General features: G+C 41.6%; 1 protein-coding gene across 1 annotated transcript; it reads left to right on the plus strand.

Annotated features, from left to right (window-relative positions):
* The first annotated feature begins 332 nt into the window (after positions 1-332).
* On the plus strand, positions 333-25,139 carry kiaa0319l (KIAA0319-like ortholog). The gene is made up of 25 exons (XM_033637897.2): positions 333-467; positions 1,893-2,534; positions 5,101-5,282; positions 5,944-6,057; positions 9,459-9,727; positions 9,996-10,085; positions 10,537-10,783; positions 13,367-13,465; positions 14,011-14,108; positions 14,319-14,406; positions 15,890-15,982; positions 16,153-16,285; positions 16,385-16,490; positions 16,799-16,921; positions 17,019-17,142; positions 18,253-18,385; positions 18,600-18,748; positions 20,283-20,434; positions 20,639-20,777; positions 21,263-21,422; positions 21,600-21,742; positions 22,674-22,796; positions 23,028-23,118; positions 23,291-23,382; positions 24,231-25,139. The coding sequence occupies exons 4-25, from the start codon at positions 5,964-5,966 to the stop codon at positions 24,425-24,427; spliced, it is 2,943 nt and encodes a 980-aa protein (XP_033493788.1). The 5' UTR covers positions 333-467; positions 1,893-2,534; positions 5,101-5,282; positions 5,944-5,963; the 3' UTR covers positions 24,428-25,139.

Consider the following 25,139-nt stretch of genomic DNA (forward strand, 5'->3'; position numbering starts at 1 on the left):
TCAGCGGGTTCACTGTTTATGTTATGCTAAACCTGTTCGCCGTTGACAGCTGGTCGGCAGGTGGCGCACGGCGGAAGTTGTGGGATTAATATCAACCGTCGTCAGTTTAATTTGGGACGCAGCACGGGCAAAACTAGCTCTGGAGTGGGTGTTTGTTTGATATAAATTGTAGTCTACTTTCATTTACTACATATTCCTTCCCATAAAAGTCGTCAATATAAACCATTGTACCCGTATCGCCCTCAAAACGCTCCAGCGGCTGTGTTAGTGAGTATTTTATTTTGAAAAACCAGGCACCGGAAGCGTCATTTATCAGTTATACTGGCTTGACAGTAGCTACACAGGCACATCAGCTGTACATGCGAGAGGAATACTGACCTAATTAATTGCACAGGGGACAACAACAGCAACGACGACACAACACAACGCAGCGACCGACCGGAGTGAATGCCATTTTTCTTGTAAATGTAAGTCCTTGTACACTTTTCTGTCTTTAGTGGTGTCGTGCCAATTGCCATTGAATACGCTCAGGAGCAATCCGTGTTCCTGCACGGTGTATAGTGAAATAGAGATGCCAGCAGCTGTTAGCCTCAAGGTGCCTTAAACAGCGGTGATCCGGGATTACACAGGTGGAATACCTCATGGTGCTCTACCTCAACCTTCATGTCTCAGCGCTGGCACGGCGGTATTGCTTGTTAAAACGACACGGAGAGCAGTTACTATACGAAGTGTCATGTTATTGATTCAGCCGTCTCTTGTTTGTAATTTTGTTACAGTGCAGTGGACTACGCAGGCTGTAGCCATCGGCCTTTATTAAATTATCTGATAGCTAGAGACAGTTTTTATCTTGTGTAAACCCTGACTGCTGTTTTCAAGCTGGTATACATAATGCACAAGCCCACCATTTTGGATGAAATGTCTCAGAGATATTATCTCAGCAGTGGGTTTACTCATGCATTACATTTGACTGACAGTCCTCCATCCGTGCAGTTCATCATGCACTAATTTACACTTTAATCAGTCAGTTAATCCCCACCCTGTAAGAATCAATCATTCTTATAGAGTGGAGCTTAACTAAGTTATTTACAAGATTATTTTTGTGTGTTATCTTGTGTTATCAATTGATTGATAAAGTAAAGGTGGTTAGAGATCCCAACACAGGCTACCACAGCCTTCAAAAGCTTTAAGCAAGCATGTAGTTTTCATATTTTTAATGATAAAATGGTAGACATTAAACTCTGTTATCTTGTCCACGCTTTAACAAGCAAATTTGTGGTAGTAATGAATGGCTTTTTATGTTTTATAGTAAGCCATAAATCAATTTGTTGTCAGTTCAGTGAAGTCTTTATTGTTCTGCCTAGGAAAATTTGACTTGCAGCACAATGGAAACAGACCCATCCGTCAGTTAGCAGAATGAAAACCATCAATTAGAAAGTATGGCATCCAGCATTAGAGACAATAAATGACAGTGATAACGAATAAGAATTTGGTAAAACCAAGAAACAAGAAGTTAAACACAAGTAGGAAAAAGCATAAGATTGTGATGTCTATTGCCAGCAGTGCATATTGTTAATACTTCCTGCAAGACAAATGAATACAATCAATCAGAAAAATAGAAGTTAGAGACTAGTAGTATGTATTTAATATGCAGTCTTAGGTTTTACTCCGTTGTAAAGTGGCCGCATTGTGTAGTCATATCATTTTAACCTCCTACGATATTTCTAAACTATGCATCTATGAAAATATGACGCTAGAATTTGAATAGTTGTTGCTGTAAGGATGTGTCTGTTGTTGTCACAGCAAAATTGGAGGGTTGTCATTATTTTGCTGATTTCTTTCAAGGACTCTGCCTGCGAGAGAAATAAAAACATCTTAATTTCCCTTCCCTGTAGCAGCCAGAAGATACTGTGCGTGGGACTTGGTGTCATTACAGAGAAAGCTCCACCAACCTGTCTGCCTAGGAGCCAATACAGAGCTGACAAGCGTGCTATTGACTGCTGCGGCTGAGAGATTGGACGAGGAGGAAGAAACAGCCAAAGAGACAGAGAGAGAGAGAGAGAGAGAGAAAGCTCTTCCTCTCTGAATATAAGGGGGTTTTTGGTCACAGAGATCATTGTTTTGCAGACGCTTCTCAAGGGAAAAGTAGCCATTGAAATGGCCAAGCTGTCATCAGCCCAGGTGACCGAGTGCACCTGAGCAGTACTGGGGCTGCACACACTCAAAGTCACCACCAGCCTGTGGGCATTTAGTGCGCAGTTAAAGAGCAAATCTACTGTGTTACAGATTGAACAACGTGACTGAATCCCTCACATTTTTTTGTCCGGATTATTTTTACCTGGAGGTTGTTTTTTTTTTTTTTTTGGTGGCTTACCTGCAAGAGGAAAAACAGGCTCAGGAGGACTAATGACGTTACAGATGACTGTTTGTGGATTTGGGATTTACTGAGCTGTTGATTATAGCACACGAGAAGGCTGTTAGGACTCAGGCGTCCATGTGCAGGAATGCAGATCCACGTATGGAGACAGACCATACAGGTTTGTGTTAGCAGTTCATGTTGTGTGAGTGTTTGAGAGCTAAACATCTGTGCCTGGTGATCACTACTCTGCTGTGATTTTTTTTTTTGAAACAGCATCTTTGCAGAATGTATTATAGCAGCATTACAGTTTTAAAAATGTGGTTGTTACAGATGTACATGTTTTCAGTTTACACATGAAATGATCTTAACTCTCTGCTGAAATTGTCTGCTGTCTTGAAATCTTTACTACAAAGTAGTAACTCTGAAAAGAGACTCACCATCTGCATGTCTTTAAATACTGACCAATGGTGATAAAGTAACATTATTTCCAAGCATATGGATACATAGCGTCTTGCTGACATCTACAGTGTCTGCACAGCAGATGCTTGTGAAATCTGTTTCATTCATGGCTATATAGCCCCATAGTAGTCTCCTGGTGAAACGTGGTGGTGGAAGAGGCCTGCTCACGTTTTGAACACAGTGTCCCAGGACTCGTACTGTTCACCCCCCCCCCCCCCCCTTTTTTTATCCAAAACTGCTGTAAGAACTTGCATGAGAATTTGGGAGTGGAAAAAGTGCAGCATGGTTCTTCCATATGCAAACTCCATGCATTTCTCATCAAGCCATACGTCTGCATTCCTCAAGTGTTACTTTACTTGAAAGAATTTACTTTTATACCTCAAGACAACAGATACCTAAGTGGAGGAACATGTTGTTGACCATTGTCACAAATGCAATACAAGAATCTGCATCTTGCTCCTTTCTTGTGATTCATCCAGCTAGGTAATTATTCTCCAGCATGAATTTATTACCATGACTAATCACTCTGAAATGGGAGAACTTCCTCATCACACTTCCTGGAGGAAAGGACATTAAGTGTTAGGAAGTTAGCTCAGGGCTCTGGTCGGCCTGTGACTGTGTCTTTGGCATCATTTAATATATGGTACATTTCCTACAGTGCTGATAAATTGGGCAAAGTAACTTGTAGAGCTGTTTTGATACTGATACCAGTGTAGGAAATGCCTCTGATACTGCCTGAAATGCTGGATTGGGTACTGGCGATAACATGAGTCTTTGCATGAATCCAGTATCTTGGATTTTGTTAATAATCTTTAAAGTAGTTTCACACTTGGATAAAACTGCAGTTTTTGTAGAAATCAATTAGTAAAATGTCAGCAATATGGCAATATCTTACACAGCATAAAAGAAAGTTATATTGCATTAATTCTCTGCATGTACTCGTTCATGTTTTACCAATGATTTAACCAGGGCCATGCCATACAACAATGCAGGGTCCGTACAGGGTTAGTAGGATATAGCAGTGTTTTGTTTTTTTTTTGCAATGGTATTGAATTGGTACATGGTATTGGCTGATTTGCAAGTTCAGGTATCGGAATCAGTGATGGCACTCACATCCCTTTTACATAAAGGTTTCATGTTTAATCTGTGTACCCCACATGAATATGACTTGGGTCCAGTACTTTTTTACCCTAAGTGATGTAAAACAAGTGCACCGAGGAACACAAATAATAGTTTGGCCTGGAGGACCAGTGAGGGTTTTATTGTGTCATAAAACTCCTGTGTGTTTAGTTACTGCTGTGGTTGGTTGAACATGAGAGAGATAACAACATAGGAGAGAGGTAGAAAGGGTTATTATTTGCATGTAGCAATCCTCCAAAGTGTCGCATGCTGAGCAGTCATTTTCACTTTTGTTGTGAACATACCCCCTGGGTAATACACTACAAGAGCAGACAGCAGTGACTTAAAGATTGCATAATTAAGATTGTTGCCTGTGTCTTTGGCTACGACAGAGGGACTAGACACCTGCCTCTGACTTATCTTTTTCATTTTCCTTTTTATACTTTCATGTCACTTGAACTAATAGTTTAAAGAAAGGGCGTTCACAAGATTATGAGTCATGTTCTACTGCCTTAAGAGTTACCGTCAACAGGATATTATCAGAAATGTTGCATAATGAAACAGACTTGTTTGTTCAACTACACTCAATCGGGGAGCATTTCTTTGTAGTTACAGCCAAAGGCAGAAGCCCGAATTCTTACGTAAGGGGAAGATGTCAAGTGCTTGTTGTGTTGTTTGTTTCCAACAGACCAATAAAAACTGAGCTATTTTTGATAAGGTGTTTGTCATTACCATCTTCTAATGTTCAGATCCAGTATATTACATTCATGTCATTGTAAAGGGAAAATTGAAAATGATTGAAGTAACATTTGTATTCTTTGCTCTCTCTGCAGAGTAACTTCGGTTAGAGCAGTTGGATTTTATTTGCATAAACACTTGTTATCAGGTTGATGTGTTATAGGTGTTCAAATTCTTTTGAGTGCTTCCTCAAGGGCTGAAGCACTGTTGTCTGTAATCAAGGTAGAGAAGGAGGAAAAAACCTGAATGATGCATATCAGGGGGGCAATATAGCTGAAATCAATGTACAAATGTTAATATGAATGTTTTTCTGAAAACTTTCTACATATTACATCAGATGAAACTCTTGTCATATGCGAGATGAAGACATCAATGACTAATTTTGTTCATTTTTAACTAATTTTCTTTCTCTTTCTTTCACTCTCTAGCATAGCATTTGAGCAGCGGAGCCCGTGAAGGCCCCAGTGACGGCCATGTTGGATCTCTTCCTCAGACTGCTGGTGTCGACCCGTCTTCACCCATCGCCTCACAGCACCTGGCTGCCAACCTAACTCCTCACTCCCTCTCTCTTCCCCACATCTCTTTCTTCCACCGCCTGGCCGGGAGAAAGGTAAACATGTTGTGTTTTGTAGGTTGCAGTTTTTATTGGGAAAGACTGCTCGATTACTTTTGGGTAAATGTTTGAGTAAACCGTCTATAGATGCAGGTGGTTAGTTTGACTGATTAGTTGTAATTTCTATGAGAGGTATGTGAAGCAGCTCAGACTGTCATGCAGGGAAACAAAACCTTCAAATCTACGTATCTCATCAGTACTTCCCTCAAAAATTCTATTTATGAGGAAGGAAACAAGGAAACAAAATCCACCTACCAGCACCACTAAAGCTCTCTGATTAACATGTTATCTTGTTTGTTAAAACCGTACAAAACTGAAGCGTAAAAACAGCATAGTTTTACAGATGTTATGTGCTGGACTGTTTCTAGGTCAGAGATTGATTTTTGTTACCTATGAACTTGGACAGGCACTCTGTTTACTCTTGTTTCCACTTTTTGTGCTACGTCATGCTAACTGGCTTTAGCTACATATTTAGCACACAGACTCGAGAGTCCTTTCCTCTTTCTCTCGGCAAAAAAAAAAAAAAGCCAATAGGTATACCTCTAAAAAAGTGTCTAACCATGCCTTTATATTACTTTGCTTTGATGGCCCTTTTATGTTGAATGAATCTAGGGGAAATATTAAAGCACACTCAAATAGTTCTGTTTCCTGTTTCTAGGTCCTTGGTCCTTGTGGAAAATGTCCTATGCACACCACAAGCTGCTCACCTGGAGCTTACCTCACCTCCTCCTCCTCCTGCTGACCTACCTCTTGCTCTTAGCTTCTCCAACAGGTAAAACAAACCCATCGTCACCCTAAACTAAACTGGCAGAACTGCATTTGTTGACAGAGAACTGATAAGGAAACTCACATCTGTGCCTCATCTCAGCACTCATTTGCACAATAGTTTCACACACCTCTGATTACTCAGGGTGGGTCTGCATCCTCCTTGCAATGTTATTATGATGCTTACATGGTTTTAAGTCGTTAGCTGGTGTTTACTGTCCTTCTAATCTGAGGCGGCGAGACAGGGGACTGTTGGCTCCCCTACTGTGTGTATGTGTGCTGTCTTTCTGATGCCACTCTGCTCAGTGGGTTACAGTGTGAAACAGGACAATAGGGGCTCTGTGAGTGGACATTTTGAATGTGTGTGTGTGTGTGTGTGTGTGTGTGTGTGTGTGTGTTGAGAGGTGGGGGACACAAGAAGAGTGAACAAGGGGTGGGATGACTAAACTGAGGCCAAATGGTTCCTTCTCAAACAAACTATGGTGCTTTTGTGTGTGGCAAGACCTGTGTTTTGCAGACTTGAGTTTCACTGACGTCCCATAAAGTCAACCTTAGCCTTCTTGTTGCCATGGTAGCAACAGTTACGGGTATGGCATTGTCTGAGACATTCGATGAACTGCGTTTTTTAGTTTTTCTTTTAAGCAGCCACAAGTGTTGTTGGCCTTGCCATCAGCATGACAGGCTCTCAAATGACTAACCTTGCACTCAGCTTAATCTTATCTTTAAAATATTTAGTGATATTGCTGCTACCTGTGTTTGCAGAACACCAGTGTCAAAAGTGATAATATTGAAAGTGATAATTCTAAGATTTTTACAAATTTGAGCCCATTTTTTAAACTATTTATGGCTGACATTTTTCAGCAATGGCTATTCAGTGTATTTACATCCTGCAAGTACCTCTGTATACAGCAGTTTTCATTGTTAGTGGTGAAGTCATTCCTGTGCAAGATTCTCATTTCTGACTTACTCATGAGGAATTCACAGGAAAATGTAATTCAGTGTTACTGTTTTTTTTTTTTATTTATCTCACTGGTGTTTCCCACAAGATAACAATCTATGTGTGGCAGAAGCTTACGATGGGGTGAAGGGGTGGGGTTTTTTGCGGGTTCATGAACACAGCGCAGGGGAACTTTTCATGATTTTTTTTTTCTTTAGCAGCAGTTTTTGGAGTTTTAGCTGCAGTATAGATTACTGGATCAGTCCATCTGATCAGAACTGATTAGTTAACTCGATTAGTTAACATTTCTTGCTACAACTCAATTAGTTGTTAGTTCTATGAAATGTCAGAAAATGGTGAAAAATGTTGATCAGTGTTTCCCATATTCATTATACTGTTGTAATGGGGGCGGCACGGTGGTTAGTACTGTTGCCTCACAGCAAGAGGGTTCCTGGTTCGATTCCAGGAAGCCCTTCTGTAGGGAGCTTGCATGTTCTCCTCGTGTCAGTGTGGGTTCTCTCCAGGTACTCCGGCTTCCTCCCACAGTCCAAAGACATGCAAGCCCTGTGATAGTCTGGTGACCTGTCCAGGGTGTACCCTGCCTCTCACCCAATGTCAGCTGGGATAGGCTCCAGCCCCCCCGCAACCCTCAAGAAGAAGAAGAAGAAGTTCCTTAAACAGATTTATTGTTATTAAATAAGTTAGGGATCAATTTACTGGTCAACAGCTAGTGGATTAATCTTTTAATGGGTAAGAATGAAACAGTAAGCCAGTCAGAGGCCGAGTAAGTCAGAGCAGGTCGGGTCATGCCTTTGCTATCCTAGGAAACACAAATTTGCTTACTGGTCACTCCCCTACAGTCCTGTTAGAGATGTATTAAGTTATTACTCATGCAAACCCAACAATTCTTACTGCTGCCGCTACTTTGCATCTAAAGAGTTCAGCTGAGTAAACACAAGGTTGTTTGGATTGTGAAGCAGTTGAAGTAAACACAATACATAGATTTGTCTCTGAAGTTAAAGCTGACAGCAGTTACTATCCAAAATGCATCTAAAAATCAAGACATGGGCGTTTCCTGACAGCAGATTAGTTTTAAACATTTAAACATAAAAGGAGCAGCCATGGTGAGCTGTTAGATGAAGGGTTGTAGGCTCCAACTTTTTAGCCAGGTAAACAGCTCCTTTTACAGTGTCCTCCTGTTGTGTGGGAAAATGACTTGAGCTGCGTGCAGCATGACCTCAGGTCACAGTTGCTCAAGGAACGAGGACAAAAAGGCCTATTATCGACTGACGTTTGAATTAAAAGGACACATTAGTTTGGCTGCATCCCCAGTTGCTCCTTGGTTATAGGGTTTGCTGTTGGCATCAGATCAATCAGGACTGAAATCTTAAGGATTTTAACTCTTTTAAAAATTTGTTTAAGGGTCTATTAGATCCACATCTTTCCAAATGTAGCAGCAAATACTATTCTACTAAGAAATGACACAAGTGATTATAACTGGATATGATCGTTAACTTGTTTGTGTATGCGTGGGTATAGATATGATCTGCTTCCGTGTGTCGCTGTTCAGGGCTGCAAGATAAAAAATAAAACAATGCTGAGTTCTATTTTCATCACAGCAGTTTTCTTAATCCACAGAGTGACTCAGCAGTTTTCCTTTTACCTGGACTGTTATTCACGGCTGGTTTGGCTTCTATGCCTGTGTGGACAGTCATTGAAGTACTGGTGAAATATAACCTCCCATTTCTCTCTGTGGTTACTCTTGCAGTCTGTGGATTTTTATTGTACCTGACTACACGTTGACTTTCCCGTGTTGGACAATGGATGGATTGAACTGAGCTCATTTGATACTGCTAAAGCTTGAATGAGAATATCACTCTCTGTGTGCGTAACATGCACACAGAGGCAGCTAACTGTACCAGCTCACTGCTGATATGAGTCTGATATGGTCTGGCTCAGAGGGTGGAGTTTCGAGCATACTGCATACTGTGCTTTGGGTTTTAATCAGTGTCTTGTTTTGTCAGGGAAAAGCCTCACTTCCTCTCTCTGCTGCTGACTTGGCTGACTGCTCAAATTGCGGCTGCATGTCGGCTTTTCTGAGAAATGTTCACTCGAGGCCTAATCTGTGAAAAGTCTCACTGTGGGTTTCACTTTACCCCTTTCCCTTCGACAATGCCAAGAGCACCCAACAATGCCCTGATTGATGTAAACAAGTGCAATCTTGAAAAGCCTGGGAAGCGCTGCCCGGTGGCAGATCCATGATGTCGCCTTTGGCAGATCCTTTTGATCAAACTACACACTACACAAAACTCTTTTGAGAATTTCTCAGCAGGGAAACCGTCATCACCAACTTCCTTTTAACTATGACCTGATGCAAAACATGTTGATGTCTCACAGTGACTTGTAGTTTTGAACATCAGTACAGTGTGTCATTGTTTTCTTCTTCCTTCTGTCAATCCGTCTCCATCCAGGTGTGTCTGCAAATCTCTGCCGGGTGACTGGCGGGGTGCTGGGGATCCACTGGAGCAACATCGTCAGCCTCGGGTGGCACTCTCTGGCAAATGGGAGAGGTGGGGCGACATGCTGGGAGTCCTGCTGTTTGAACCCAAGCTGCAGTGCCGTGTGGAGCCTCGGCGGGCAATGTGTGCTTCTCAGCTGCTCGCGGAAGAGGGGCTGCCCAATCACCTCCCTGCCCCAGCCCTACCAGGAGTCCCTCGGCCTCCTTCAGCTGCTCTCAAAGGTATGGAGTGCAGCTGAAATCACATTTCTAGTGATTTAGTTTTCCTGCTCAACCAGTATGCCTTTTCAAGATGGTAATGTCACAGACAAGGGCAGTGCCAATAGGGAAAAAGGAAGTTAAACATCTTTTACCTGTCTTGGTGAAAAGAGACTGGCATTGTGTTGGGATTTGATGTTTTGATGTAAGCAGAGACACCCTGAGTTGAAGTGTGCGTGCAAATATAGTAATTTATAAAATATTTTTCTTGTCTGTAACTTTTACTTTTAAGGGTCCTGTCATCACAGCAAAACGTCGAAGACTTCGTCACGCACAGCATACAGGAAGCCACACGCTGGACACAGAACCCCTTACCCGCACGGTAACTTCACACAATATTAGTTATCTTTTGAACTTGTATGTCAATTTTTGCATTGTTTGCTCAGATGCTGTGAATTATCTTTGCCTTATTTACCAGAACTGAAATAAGTTTGCTCATAGATGACTGCTGAGTGTCATCTAGTTCCATTATATTGGAGAGAAGACAGACATCTTTATGGACGATATCTCCAACACTCAGCAACTCACACCAAAACAATCTAGATAGATAAATAGTACTAAGAGTTATGGGGTGAACTGTCCCTTTAGATACTTCTTACCCTCATTCACTATAGTCAGATGGGAGTGTATTGGTAGATTCTACAAACAAATGAACCTGGAAAAATGAATAATGTGGCTCCTTAAAGGTTCCCCAAATTGTGCCTCAAATCTGCTCTTTGCTACTCTGAGCTCGTCACATCATTCACACCTACAATCTTTAACTGTTTCTACAGGACAGTCCCAAACTGGAAACTGCTCACCTAACTCCAGCAGTACCCAGCACTAGTACACTTCTCCAGACAGCCCAAAAGAACCTTAGCCAGGTAGCCAACGGGAGTGCAGACATTGCTTCAGCTCCATCACAGCAGAACTCAACGGCGGACAGCACTGTTGATACTCCTGCGTCTTCCAGTGGCAGTGATGTCAGCACACCCACAGCCACAACTGCAGCTGCTATCATCACAATTCCAACACAGGCTGGTAAGGAGGCGACTGTCTGCAGCAGTCGGCGTCGGCGATCGCCTATTTTCAGCTCGTTCAGTAATACGTCTTGTCCTCATTTATTAATTATGAACTCATGAATAATGCAGCTGTACTGTGGTTTTGCAGCCTCAGAGGAAGATTTCACACGACATCCTATCTTTTCTTTGTCCCTTTAAAGCTTGCATTATTCTGACGCACACGCTCAAAAATTTGCAAAAGATCCTTTATCGCGTTGTCTTTGTTTTTATTTCAGCCGATGTTTGACAAAATGAAGGTGTACTTTGCCCATAAATTTTATGGCAGACTGCTCAGATGTTATTTCCCTCAGATGAAAGCAACATGTGCTCTGGGTATAAGGCCAAATGAGTGCAAGCAACAGGAATGTGCTGAGACATGCTGGGCTTCTACAAACAGGAATAACTCGTGTAATCCGTGTCTCCACCCTGAAGGACAATACTGCCATTTAACTTGCATTCATTAATAAATCACAACAGAATAGCATCACACATGACATATTTTAAGGTATTTTAACAAAGAATACTGTAACTAGAGCAAACAGTAACCAGTTGAGCTGGTCTAAATGAAAGCATAGGAGTTGTTTCAAAGGTCAGCTGCGTTTTACGAGGACTGTCATACACAACAGGAACTCGTTATTCCGAAACGGAACATCTCCCATTCATAGCTTGATCGCAACACAAACCAATTTACACATAATGATCAGTTTACTAGTCATGTGGAGGAGGATTTGGTCTGTGAGAAAAATTGCATAATATCTGCTGCAGCTCTGAAGGGAGTTTCGTCTTGCCTGACATCAGACAGAATTGTTAACTAGTTAAACTCCATTTCTGTCTTCAGTCTGATATTGCATCCACTCAAACCAATTTTTGTGGGGAAGGGGAATTTCTTTTTTTCCTAACCAGTCACTAGAGACCAACGTAATCTAAAGTCATTCTAAGTCCACACTAAGCGTAGCCATGCCAACATACCCAATTTGCCAGGTTTTAAGAGTCGAGTGGAGCAGTGAAAAAACAGACTACGATGTCGGGTGATATTGTGAAGACATCTTGATTTAGTTCCCAACTGGTGGGTCGTGGTCCAAAAGTGGGTCGCAGGTCCATTCTGAAGGAACCACAGATGACTCGCAAATGTGTCAAGTTTGTAAAAAACACACTTTATTTTTACGTACAGTGCATTTCTAGCAAAGAGCTTTCATTTTGAAAGTGCTGTTTTCTGCTGTGGAGTGAGTGACTAATGGACAGCTCCGTGAGAGAAACAATAAACTCGCTCGATGACATGGCCAAACACAAGCATGACACTGACTGTATTTAACTGTGTGGACCTTAAACTAATGACTAAGGAGAAATCTGGATCCCGTGGGTGGACCAGTTGGGAACCACTGATTTAGGACATAGAGCCTTGACAACAGCTTGTCTGTAGCACTCACCATTGTTGTTCTTACTCCCCATTGGTTCTGGCTACACCGCTTGACAACAGCGTCAGTACCACATGCACTGCTCATTGGATCGTTTTTGAATTTCAAACGAGAAACCAATGTCTTCATGTCACAATGCCAGATGAATCGACTGGAGTGGGCTGATTCCAACTCTGGACCCATGCACAGTTTTGTCAAGTCTGAGAAAATAACACTGATGATGTCATAATGGTTAGTTTTTAATTGTATATCAGTTTGGGCTTGAGTTGCATTATGTGAACTATAGGGTTCTTTTGGAGCTCGACCCAGACTAGAGACTGAAATTCAGGATATTTTGGCCTCTGCTACATCTTTTTTGTTTTGTTTTGTGGATGCATATTGTGTGATAGATTCACTTCAACCAAGGATGTGCTAAAGGACTGTATTACATCTTGCTGTAAATACAATTGTACATAATTTCTCCTGTCTCATCCCCAAACCATCCCTTTCACCCCCCATTCAAATCTCCAAAACATTCTCTCTTCAGCCACCACCCCAATCAAGAACCAATAAATAATAATAAACCTAATGTACAGACGTGCATAGACAGGTTTATCCACTCACAAACATGTCAACAAAAAACTCAATTAGCAGAGAATACCTGTGCAAATATAAACCCACAGTAACAGCACAAATAATACAAAACAATAGGCAAGAGGCTGTGGAAGAGGGGAAAGAAGAGACTGCTGAATCAATTTAGTTTCTCTGAACATTCAGATCACATATCTAGCCTTTTTTGTCAGTTTGTTTTTTAACATTTATCCCTCATGATTCCCCAAAATTAATTGGATTTCAACTGTGAGTCACTGGAGTTCACCTTGAGCGTCACGGTTGGTCTTAACACACTCAGTTTTCTGTGATTTTGCATGTCTAACAAGGTAGAATATGATATTTAAATATTTTTTTATTTATCTTCCCAAAAGATTATATTGAAGAACATTTTTTAGCATTTTATTTGTTACTAAAAAACTTTACGTGCCCATTGACCCCAGGGTGTGTTATTAATTCCTCTCTTGTTGAATACTCCACTGTCTGACTTGTTCTTGTCTTTTGGGGGCTGTGTTGTGTTTTTGGCATCATTTCTGATCCTGTGTTGTTTTCTGCGACAGTGAGGGAGCTGGTGGTGTCAGCAGGAGAGAGTGTGGAGGTCACACTGCCCCGCAACGACATTGAGCTCAACGCCTTTGTCGTCCCACCACCCCCGCCAGGTAAAACCATGGAACTAGAAAAACTATCGCAGTTGGTTACCTGGACACTACCTGGAAACCTGTTACACACTTTTGATTTAATCATGTAATTGCAGCAGTCGTCGTTAATATGTAGCAGAATTTTATTTCTCTTTCCCAGTGTAGGGATGATAGTGAGTTGTCAAAGCTTTCCAGTCCTCGAATATCTGGAACATTAATGTGACTTTAATGTATTCTAATTTCAGACTGACTGTAATGTAGCAAGTGTAATGTGATATTTATAGCATGATGAGTTATGAAGCACGACCTGCTTGATGGTCGCACTCCTGAGTCACCATCAGCGTACTGTATGTCACACTGAGCAGTTGCCAGAGAATTTCAAATCCTGACTGGAAAAAGATTATACAGTTACGAAGAGAGACGCACGTCATCATTTTGTTAATCCCTTGATCCCTCCCCAGCATGCTCGAACCATCCCAAAATCTCTCATCTGGAAATGATCCTCATCTGATAGATTTTAATTAAATGCATGAGCAGTTTTATTTAATGTTGCTGCTTCTTCACAGGGACAAGCTATGCATTTGACTGGCGTCTGATAACTCATCCCAAAGATTACAGTGGGGAGATGGAAGGGAAGCACAGCAAGTCGCTGAAACTCAGCAAGGTACGGATCACAGCGTTCATATTCATGTTCTGCTAAAAATAAAACGTGCAGCTGGAGCTTTATTGAATGTATAAACAGAAGATTACAGTAAACTGTGGAGAACGCAGATCGTCTCAAGTATTTCACTTCCTCTTTCAGCTTGCCTGACTTGCTTTCTCTCTCTCTCTCTCTCTCTCTCTCTCTCTCTCTCTCTCTCTCTCTGTCTCTCAGCTGACTGTGGGTCTGTATGAGTTTGAGGTGACAGTGGACGGGGAGGGGGCCCATGGAGAAGGTTATGTCAATGTCACAGTCAAACCAGGTGAGGACGAAAATATAAAATCCCATTCATATTGTGGTGAACATAGACGTTGTTGGCAAAACAAGCCCAGGTTGCTGCGGACATTAAATAGCCCAAACACACTGCATGTGCTTTCTCAATGTTCAATTCTTGATTTCTGAGTACTATATTTAGCTCAGTGGATATTTTTGAGGCTGTATTTTTAAGTGTCAAGCACATATACTGGTAAAAATCTCACAGTCTGTGTTATTGAGGACATACTTATGTCTCTTTTTCCTCTATTGTTTTTTTTTAAGTTTTCCTGTTTGGAATATGTTGTTAGGTTTAAACTGTAAAACTTTTCCTCTTTCAACATCTCAGAATTTGAGTCAGTTCTCAAGGCTGATGCTGCTACCAGGGCGAGGCAGTATATTGATATCCTATCAATATCATGATATGTGACTATATATCATTTTAGATTTTGAATATTGTAAGTGTTGCCTTTACCTGCTTTTAAAGGCTACATTACAGTAAAGTGATGTCATTTTTCGGATCATGTGAGTCTGTTCTAGCTGTCCAATTATTTGCCTTTCCTCACTTAGTGATAATATCCACATTACTGGTGATTATTTATCAAAATCTTATTTGCTGGACGCACCAATAGTCACTTCTAAAATATTGCAGCATATTGATATTGGGTTATTTGGTCAAAAATATTGTAATACCTGATTTTATCTGTGTCGCCAAGCCCTGGTTGGTACAGACAACACATTGCAATATTGTGGTGAAAGGAGGTCGTGTGGCTCAGGTCCTTTCTGTTTGGGGGTACCTTGAAGTTGCTGGACATCCTCCTGGATCCATACTAGTTATATATCTATATGTACAATCTACCCCTTACTTTATTATCCCGAAACCTGTACAGTAATTTTGCTGTGTTGGTCTATTCTGTATACATGGCATTGATTGCACGTCTCTCTCCTCCTTCTTGAGATTTCTTACATTTTTCCCTCATTTAAAGATTTTTTTGGGAAGTTTTTGCTTGTCTGAATAGAGGGTCAAAGGACAATAGGTGTCATATGCTGTGCAGATTGTAGAGTAGAGGGAAATTTGTGATTTGTGAGCCTACAAAATCACAGTGAAATGGCAAACATGGGAAAGCATATGCAAAATGAAACCCAATCTCAAATCACTGTAACACTGATTGAAAGACACTTAATGGTATATTTTGTAGTAACAGTAAAACCTACAGGATCAAAAATAATCAAGGTTTTTTGTGAGTAATATTTGATGGTATTGTTTTCCTGAACTGCGAGTGAACGTGATATTAAATAATCAGGAATCAGTGCACAGTTCTGCCTCGTGCTGGCTAAATAAACTTGGATGTTACTGCTGGAAGACGAGGCTGCTTTCCTCCCACACACAGTTATATTTGTGACTTTTACCAACGTAGCCACTGACTTTGTTCACACCGCCTCAGTCACACACTTCCAGTACGCTAGTTAATTTCTTGTTTTCCACCTGACAGAACCGCGGGTAAACAAGCCTCCTGTTGCCGTAGTTTCCCCCAAGTTCCAGGAGATCTCCTTGCCAACCAGTTCCACGGTCATAGACGGCAGCCGTGAGTGTCCCACGCTACGCACACAAATACACAAACATATTTAGCTCCAGCTTAAGAGACGGGGCCTTGCACCTAAAATATGTTATCATTTTCTTCCATCCTATTAAATGTTTTTAACTGCCTATATCCCCTGTGCCCCTCTTCCTCTGTGGCCTTTCTCCTCCCTACAGAGAGCACAGATGATGACAAGGTGGTGGCGTGGCACTGGGAAGAGGTGAAAGGTCCCCTGAGGGAGGAGAAGGTCTCTGCCGACACCCCTGTCCTCACCCTCACCAGCCTGGTGCCTGGGAACTACACATTCAGGTACAGGTGGAGCCCACTCAGCCTGTAGAAATGGATGACCTATGTTAACAGTTGTGTTTTCCATACAGTTTGTGTATTTAACCTAACATCCTTTCTCAGTTTAACAGTGACAGACTCAGACGGAGCCACAAACTCGACACAGGCCACACTCTTAGTCAACAAAGCCAAGGATTACCGGCCTGTGGCTAATGCTGGCCCTAACCAGGTCTGAAGTATTTTCTGTTGTCTTGGATCCTCTGAGACATTTTAGAAATATTTATGTCTGTTTCTAAAGTGGTAGCAAACATATACAGCTGTTGTTAATTGCAATGTTAGGTGGAGTCCTTTTACAGTTCCTCACGTTTTTGTTTTTTTTTCATTCCACCTGGTTCTGTTTTTAATGCATCAAACCACTGTTTTTGTAATCGTATGATCGTGTAGTAGTTTACTTAAACTTGAAAAATGTCAAAATGCAATTTCATTTTCCAAACATGTGCACTCCTGGTAACCAATAGCTGGTCTTTCTTCATCCAGGTCATCCAGTTGCCACACAACTCCATCACTCTGAACGGGAGCCTAAGCACAGACGACCATGACGACCTGTCCTATGAGTGGTCCCTCAGCCCCGCAAGTAAAGACAAGGTGGTGGAAATGCAGGTGAGATACTCAAGGACTATGCACATAACATAATCCTCATGTTTCACTTTATTTTTCCTTGGATAAGAAAGTCACGACATCTTTTTGTGCTCTTAAGGGCGTACGGACACCGATCTTGCAGCTGTCAGCCATGCAGGAGGGAGACTACACCTTCCAGCTGACCGTGACGGACTCAGCCGGACAGCAGGACACCGCCCAGGTCACTGTCATTGTGCGGCCAGGTAAACAACTGGAGAGCAAAAGAGTTCCTGTTTATGACACCTCAGCACTTCTGAGTTGTGTCTTCAGTGAAGTCGCCAACTCCGTTTTGAAGCCTATTTATTCAGCTGTGTGCACTTGTCCACCACTTAGAGAGTGACAAGAATTAAACCCCTTATCTCAACACTTAAAGTCCTCCTCTGTGCTCATTATGACCTGTGTTAGCTCCTGTTTGCCCTCACTCTCTTCCACAGGTTCAATACAAATATACGCATGAAGTGTGAAAAGCACACTGAGCCACAGTACATAATTTAGCTGTATTTATATTGCGCCTATATAATGTGTGAAGCTAATGTCAGTCCTCAAACTGCTGTTGGGAAATCAAATTTGCTTAACCTTTAGATAACAGCAGTTTTAAGTGAATGGGATGTGTGTAAGTAGGTGCATGTGTACGTCCAACCTGATAAGCACCTGGTGTCAACTTTAGACTGCAAACAAACACTTGCCAGACACACTTTGAACAGGATTTGTCATGTGAACACACGTCCACCTCCAAGGTCAGACTGTGTCCACCATTTCAGTAATAATGTCTGAAACTGTGTGTCCTTAGTTTGTAATAAAAGTATTTTTCAGAGCAGGACTGCTGTTCTCTGATCATACAATATGACCCTTGTGTACTGTATCAGGTTGTCCTTTTCATATCAAAGTGGGGTGTTTTTTCTGGAAAGCAAGTACTATTAAATTCATTTTTTAAAGTTTGCATTATTTAACTAATCTAACTAAATTTTTATTTTTTTCTTTCTCACCTCTGATTGAAATATTGGTCCATTCATCAAACCATCAGACACTGATCTCATTTTGATAAAAGCTGGATAAATTATGCATGTTGACCTAATTTAAATGCAGAATCTCATATTTGAACAGGCTTTCATGCTGCACCATTGATTCCATTTGAAGGTTGATGTTCTTTGTTAGTTTGCATTGATTGTGGAGGAAATGCTTCTTGTGGTTTTTATTTCAGCTCCGAGGATAACCAGCTGCTTTTGACAGCCATCAACCCACTTGATATTGTATCTTTCATGTGGGTTTCACAATGGAGGTGTATTTTTAATTTCATCTCGCTGTTCATCCAGAAAACAACAAGCCGCCAGTAGCAGACGCAGGACCGGAGAAAGAGCTGACGCTGCCTGTCGATCGCACCACACTGGATGGTAGTAAGAGCAGCGATGACCAGAAGATAGCCACCTACCACTGGAAACAAACCAAGTGAGTCAGACACAGACATATCCACACGTCTGGCTGCAGGCTCCTAGTTGATGCAATAACTTAAGCACAGTGAAATAAAAGCTTCATTGCAAACACAGTATGATACAGTTCAATTCAAATATACAAGAAAAATGATTTTGTACTTCCCTCAACTGTAAATGCTCTTTCACACTCCCTCTCACTTTCTGTTTCTGTCCGTCTGTCCCTTCATCAGGGGTCCTGATGGTGTGGAGATTGAAAATGCAGACAGTGCTGTTGCCACGGTGACAGGTCTGGAGGTCGGCACGTACGAGTTCACCCTGACTGTAACTGATGAGAGGAAGCTGCAAAGTAGCGACGCTGTCACAGTTATCGTCAGAGAAGGTTAGAAGTGTGTGTGTGTGTGTGTGTGTGTGTGTGTGTGTGTGTGTGTGCGCGCACGCCTGTGTGCCTGTGTGTGTGAGAAGATGGCTGGAGTTGGAGTCAGACTGTATGCAGACTGAATGTATTTGTGAATTAAGGAAGCATTTACACTTTTCATGATGTTTTGATATCTTAAGTAAATTTTATGTTATAGTTGCAACCTTTGCTTCCTTATAATAATTACATGTAGTGGAATTTTAAGCAATAAGCTGCGAGAGACTGTGGTCTCCAGTGATTTTAGAACAGCTAAGGGGCATTGTTAGTCAAGACAAGGAGTGGAGTGGCAACTTGGAGCACCTACACGTGACGTCAGGAGAAAAAACATAGTTCTCATCATGCTGCAGTCACATTACAACCACATGTATATCTACCATCAGCAACTGTTCACTGCTCACTTTCCCCGAACTGTTGTCACTTAAGTTGCCAGCAATATTTTTGTTAAAGTGTAGCCCAGTTACTTGCTGAGTAACCACACTACATTGTAAGAAAATGCTATTGTTAGCAATTCACAACATGGCTAGAAAAAATGAGCATAGATATGCAAGCCAGCTAAAATTCCGGCATTAACATAGATTATTGGTGTAGTTTGTCCGGTTTGGATGGAGATAAAAGGCTGGTGGATTGGTTGGCAGCAACCACAGATGTATATCCAATAGAGAGACAGGACACAGTGGGTCCCCCCTCGTGCTGCTCAAACATGAACCCCTGTCAGCTCTTTTTGTTTCTGTAATGGCATCTTTGCAATTTTTGTGCAGTTATTGAACAACACCGTTGCATATTTTGACTGTTCTCATCCTGGTGAATGGTCAACGATTCAGGCTTCGGCTGGCAGTTGCCCTCTTTAGCTCTGCCTCCCATATGACAATAGGTGACTAATTGGCGCATTAATACTGAAGTTGTAAAGGGGTCACAGCTGTATGTTTTTATAGTATTTTACCGCAGCTCTGAATGTAGCTCATCCCATCATAATCAATAACCAGAACTATCTGTTTTATAAAACAACATATACTATGTATTCAGACAGAACTGAATGTGCCTCTTGTTGACCATGGCAAGCCTGTTGGCTTTGGGGTCACTCCTACAAAAACAGGAATGAAACATGGATAGCCTCTTAGTCCTAAAAAGACAACAAGTGAGTGTTCCAACAAGAGAAACTGAATGCTCAACTACAAAAATATAAATGAGGCAAAGATATGTCTCTTTACATTACTGCAAAAAGAACTCTCAGGTAAAAATAAACCCTTCACAGGATGATTTGTCAGCTGTTTAGCAGGCACTTGAAAATCCTTGTTATGATGTTGAAAGATAATCCTCCTAGCAATCCTCAGTTTGTACAGTCTATAGCTATAACAGGTGGTCCTGTGATTTACAAAACATCTGGGACATTTTCTTATGTATGGTGGATACTGTTTTTTTTACCATACCTTAAGCAGCCTCAGTACACTTGAGTATTTTCCTGAAGTGCCTGAATTCAGTGTCTTTGTTTTACCACCAGAGCTGGACCAGCCTCCAGTGGCTCGCGTTGTGTCGAGCCCACCCATCAGTCTGCCTGCCAGGACTGGCACTCTAGATGGATCTCACTCCACTGATGACAAAGGTGGAGTCAGCTATCTGTGGACCAGAGATGATAGCAGCCCTGCTGCTGGGGTGAGACTGGCCTTTGATTCAATACTACTACTGTTTTTTATGACAGTTTACAGCGGACTGAATATAAAACTAAAGAAAACTCCACCATAACATCTTTAAACAGTTAAATAACAGCAGCTTGTAACCAACATCAGACATTCACAGTATTAGAAAATTAACAAAAAATGTAAATGTTTTAACACTCCTTTGTTTTTGTTTTAATAGGATGTACTGAATAACTCCGACCACCAGGCAGTGCTGTTTCTGGGAAACCTGGTTGAGGGGAAGTACAGCTTCACCCTGACTGTAACTGACAGTAAGGGACAGACCAGCACGGATAGGGGCACTGTGGAGGTCAAACCAGGTGGAGTGAACAGACTGAGAAAGCAGCTGTTTCATTACTTTATCTTTATCATTGTGTTTCCTCTATCCACTGCAACACACTGAATATTTCTAACCCTTTAGCCAAAGTGGGTACATCAAAAAGCATTTTATCATGTAGTACCTTTTTAGAATGTATTGGAGTTTATGTTTGCCTTCAAACAAGTCCATGTATGCAAATGTTTTCCACGCAGCAAGAGACTCGACAACCAACAGCAGAAGGTTGTGCAGGTCAGTGTGCAGCATACGGTGCACAGACACAAACGCAGCCAGAAACTAATCCGTCATTTGGTGCTCTGGCCTCCTTCCCAGATTTGTGTCAGATGGGTCCTGCAATCAGTCTCATGTTTTTCTCCTTGTTGCTTTTTCTTTCCCACTACACTCCTCTCTGCCCCTCCACTCCTGTCAATGTCTCCTCTGTGCTTTAATCTCCTTTCTCACATTTGTTTTCTCCTCTCTGTTTATCAGACATATGGGAGCGTGACCTGGTGGAGCTGGTGCTGGAGGTCTCTGTATCCCAGGTCTCCCACCGTCAGCGCGACATGCTGCTGCGCCAGGTTGGGGTTCTACTGGGCGTGCTTGACAGTGACATCATTGTGCGAGAGATCAGTGCGTTCAATGAGCACAGGTGAGTCGTTCTGCACCTTTTTGACTATCTCTTATTATCAGCCCAACTTTATAAAGCCAGTAATGAAACACATAACCGTAACCATGAAAAAGGCTTGAATGAGATTGTCTTGATTCAGCTTGTTTGATGGACATTTGTATGTAACTAAGCATTTTTCCCTTTTTCTTTCCATTTCAGCACTCGTTTGGTCTTCCTGGTGTCAGGCGGTCCAGGGCGCCCTCCTCTGTCAGGACGCAACGTTGCGCTTGGCCTCCGCAACAAACTGCGCAAACAGAAGAATGACTTTCTCATCTACAAGGCCCGACGAGTGGATACAGTCAGTGAGTACTTGACATATATAGTTATAGTATTACAGTATACACACACAACAAAGGAAGAAGAGTGAGGAGAACATACTCTGTAATGGGGCTGCACTATTCATTTAATAGTAATCTTAATCAGGATTTTGGCTTCCTGTAAATTGATGAGTATAATCATCTGCGTTATTGATGTTTAAAATGTGTGCGCATCTCATAGTAAACTCTGCTGCATATCATATAAAGCAAAACTAAACTAGCAGCCAGCCTCCACTTTTGGGGAGCTGTCATGCTGCTGTGCGTACCTTGCACTGAATATTGCAGTTGCAGCTGCAGGTGGGTAAAACAAAAATCAAATGTCTGGAGCAGTGGTCGAAGAGCTAGTTCCTTAAAACAGATCATGATCTATTGTATGGAAGTTTAAAGATGAAAGTGCAATATTTTTTTTGTCCCTAAAATCTGTGAATAATCATAATAAATAATCATGATCTCAATATTAATCAAAATAATCTTGAATATCATTTTGGCCATAATCAAGCAGCCCTACATTGTAAGCAAAATCAAACAGTGCTATGCTGGACATGAATTTAAGATTGGATTATACTATATAAATTAGTTTACAAACAGTGTAACACAGGCTTTGCAGAATTGTATAATATTTATATTTTCCAAGTTTTTTTTGTACACTTTGCCACATGCTTTTTACCCTTGTGTTCTACTTTCTCAAATATTTGTCAGCTAATAACAGAGACTGATGGGACTCAAAGGTCAAATCAGTAAGATTTTTTAGTTATCCTTCTTGCCTCTGTGGTAAAACTTGTATGTTATCGTCTTCAGTGCAACTATTTTAGGTTTATGTTCTATGATATGCATATTCTTTGTAGTTAGGTAGTTCTCTCGTGGATATTACAGCTGTAGTTTAATCTTTGTGCACTCTGCTGCTCTCCTTCCTCAGTCTGCCAGCTGAACTGCTCGAGTCACGGTGAGTGTGACTCGTTCACTCGGCGTTGTGTCTGTCACCCTTTCTGGATGGAGAACTTCATCAGAGCTCAGCTTGGAGATGCAGAGAGCAACTGTGGTGAGTTAAGATGAATCTTAACTTAATATTTTAGTCCTATAACTGTGGTTCATGCACTACTGGTACGCTACTGGTCATAGTGGTGGTACCTGGAAAGCCTGATACTTTCTGAGATGGTACGCAGTGTAAAAGTTTGAGAACCACTGTTTTAGTTAGTGCTTTACTTTGATATGTATTTCATTACATTGTAATAATATAATGTGCTTTTGTCTCACTAAATATTTTTTTCAGAGTGGAGCGTATTATATGTGACAATAGCATCCTTCATGATTGTGGTTGCCATAGCAACGGTTGTCTGGGGGATGGTGTGTTGCTGCAACAGGTGAGCACAATTTCTAAAATATAAAATATTGTTATGATTATTACTAAATGTCTTTGGACACATATGCAGTGTATATGAATTATTTAAACTTTCTGGATTGCATTTTACCCACTTCTTTAACTACCTCTACACCATCTGATGATATTTGATGTGTTGTGTCTTTTCCTGAAAGGCGTAAGAGCAAAGTGCGCAGAAGCAAAAGCAGGTATAAAATGCTAGAAGCTGATGAGCAAGACAGCCTGGAGCTACAACCACCAAGAGCTGGTAAGACACACACACATATTAACCACTGCCACCACCACACACTAAAGTTCACTGTACCATGTACTGGGCACTGCAGCATGTGTAAAGGTTAAATCTCAAAAATTATATTGAAATTCAAATAAATCATAGACATCAGTAAGTTACACACAGTTTACTGTTTATTCTCATGGATGGATAACTGAACAGCTCTACCAGGCACAGGCACAGGCCTCTCCACCTGCAAAATGTCACTCAAATTAACCAGTACTGACCATGAAGACACACAGAACAACTGCAAGGAGACACAAAACAACAAGAGGGAAGTGACAAAATGACCAAAAAAAGACATAAAACAATCAAAAGGAGATACATAATAACAAAGAGACACGAATAGACCAAAAAAAAGACACAAAATTACCATAAGGAAACAATTTTATCCAGTAAGACACAAAATGACCTCAAATGGACAAAAAGTGACTAAAAATTAGACAAAACAACCACACGAAGATACATAATGACTACATAGAGACACAAAACAAACAAAACAGACACAAAATCACCTCAGTAAGATGCAGAATTGCCAGAGACAGACACAGAATGACCTCAGAGAGACATAAAACAACCATATAAGAAACAAAGTGACCTCAAAGAAAATCAAAACCACATAGAGATGCATAAAGACTATCAAGCCATGCGAAACCACCACAATATCTGTGTGTTCTGCAAGTACGAGAGGCAGTGAGGCCTTTTACATATCTGTGTAAATAAAAGATTAAATACAATATTCTGCTTAGTTTGACACGGCATCATTTTGACATCCTACCGTTTGTTTCTGTCCTCCTTCTCTTCTACCACCTGCCTCCCATCAGCACGCTTGAAGCCGGTGCCCGCTCCCACCTCCTCTGCCCTCATGCACTCGGACTCTGACTTGGACAGTGATGATGGGCAGGGCGGGGTCCCGTGGACGGAGCAGGAGCGCGGGCATCTCCTGCGGCCCCAGAACGGCTCCCTGAGGAACGGACAGGGGCCGGTGAGGGGCAAAAAGCAAAGAGAAGAGCTGCTATAGCAAGAGAGGAAGGGGGGAGCTTGCCGCTGCCCTCACACGTACACCTCCACCTCCAGCTATCATGCCCACTCTTTTCCTCACGCCTCCCATTTCTCTTTTGTTGTTCTTCAACACAGAAACCTCACACCTCTCATTCATGAAGACAAACTGTGTGATACCTGGATTAAGGAAGAAAAAAGAGGAAAAACATGCTGGAAACATGTTGTCCCACTATCACAGAAAATACACCACTGTACTAACATTACCCTGCTCCCACACTGAGCCACTATGGAGGAAACACACGCTACCCTGAGAAACAGGGCTGAGCACTGTGCTTTGAATGGTGTAAAAACAGAACGTAGATCCCTATTATTTAACACAGAGACATAACGAATGTACTGTTACCCCTTACGGCGCACGAAGTAGCCTGAGTGACACTTGACTTTCTGGATTTCAAAACAAAAACTCTGCTTCAGCGACACGAAAACCAGCCACTTGACACGCTCACACCTTGCCTCTTGTAGACACGCATGCACACGCACAAAGACGTCGTATTCACACTGTTCCAGGTCAACCTGATGCTACCAAACACTGCCATGTAAAAATCAATGGTTAACTCTGCTCTGATGATTTTTCGTTAGTGGCCGACACGGTGACTCGTCGGAAAGGAAAAACACAACCAAAACAAGAGCTACCAACAGCAAAGGACCCTGCTCCAAATAACAAAAAAAAT

Source organism: Epinephelus lanceolatus, chromosome 16 (genome assembly GCF_041903045.1).
Source record: "Epinephelus lanceolatus isolate andai-2023 chromosome 16, ASM4190304v1, whole genome shotgun sequence".
In the NCBI taxonomy this organism is placed as follows: domain Eukaryota; kingdom Metazoa; phylum Chordata; class Actinopteri; order Perciformes; family Serranidae; genus Epinephelus; species Epinephelus lanceolatus.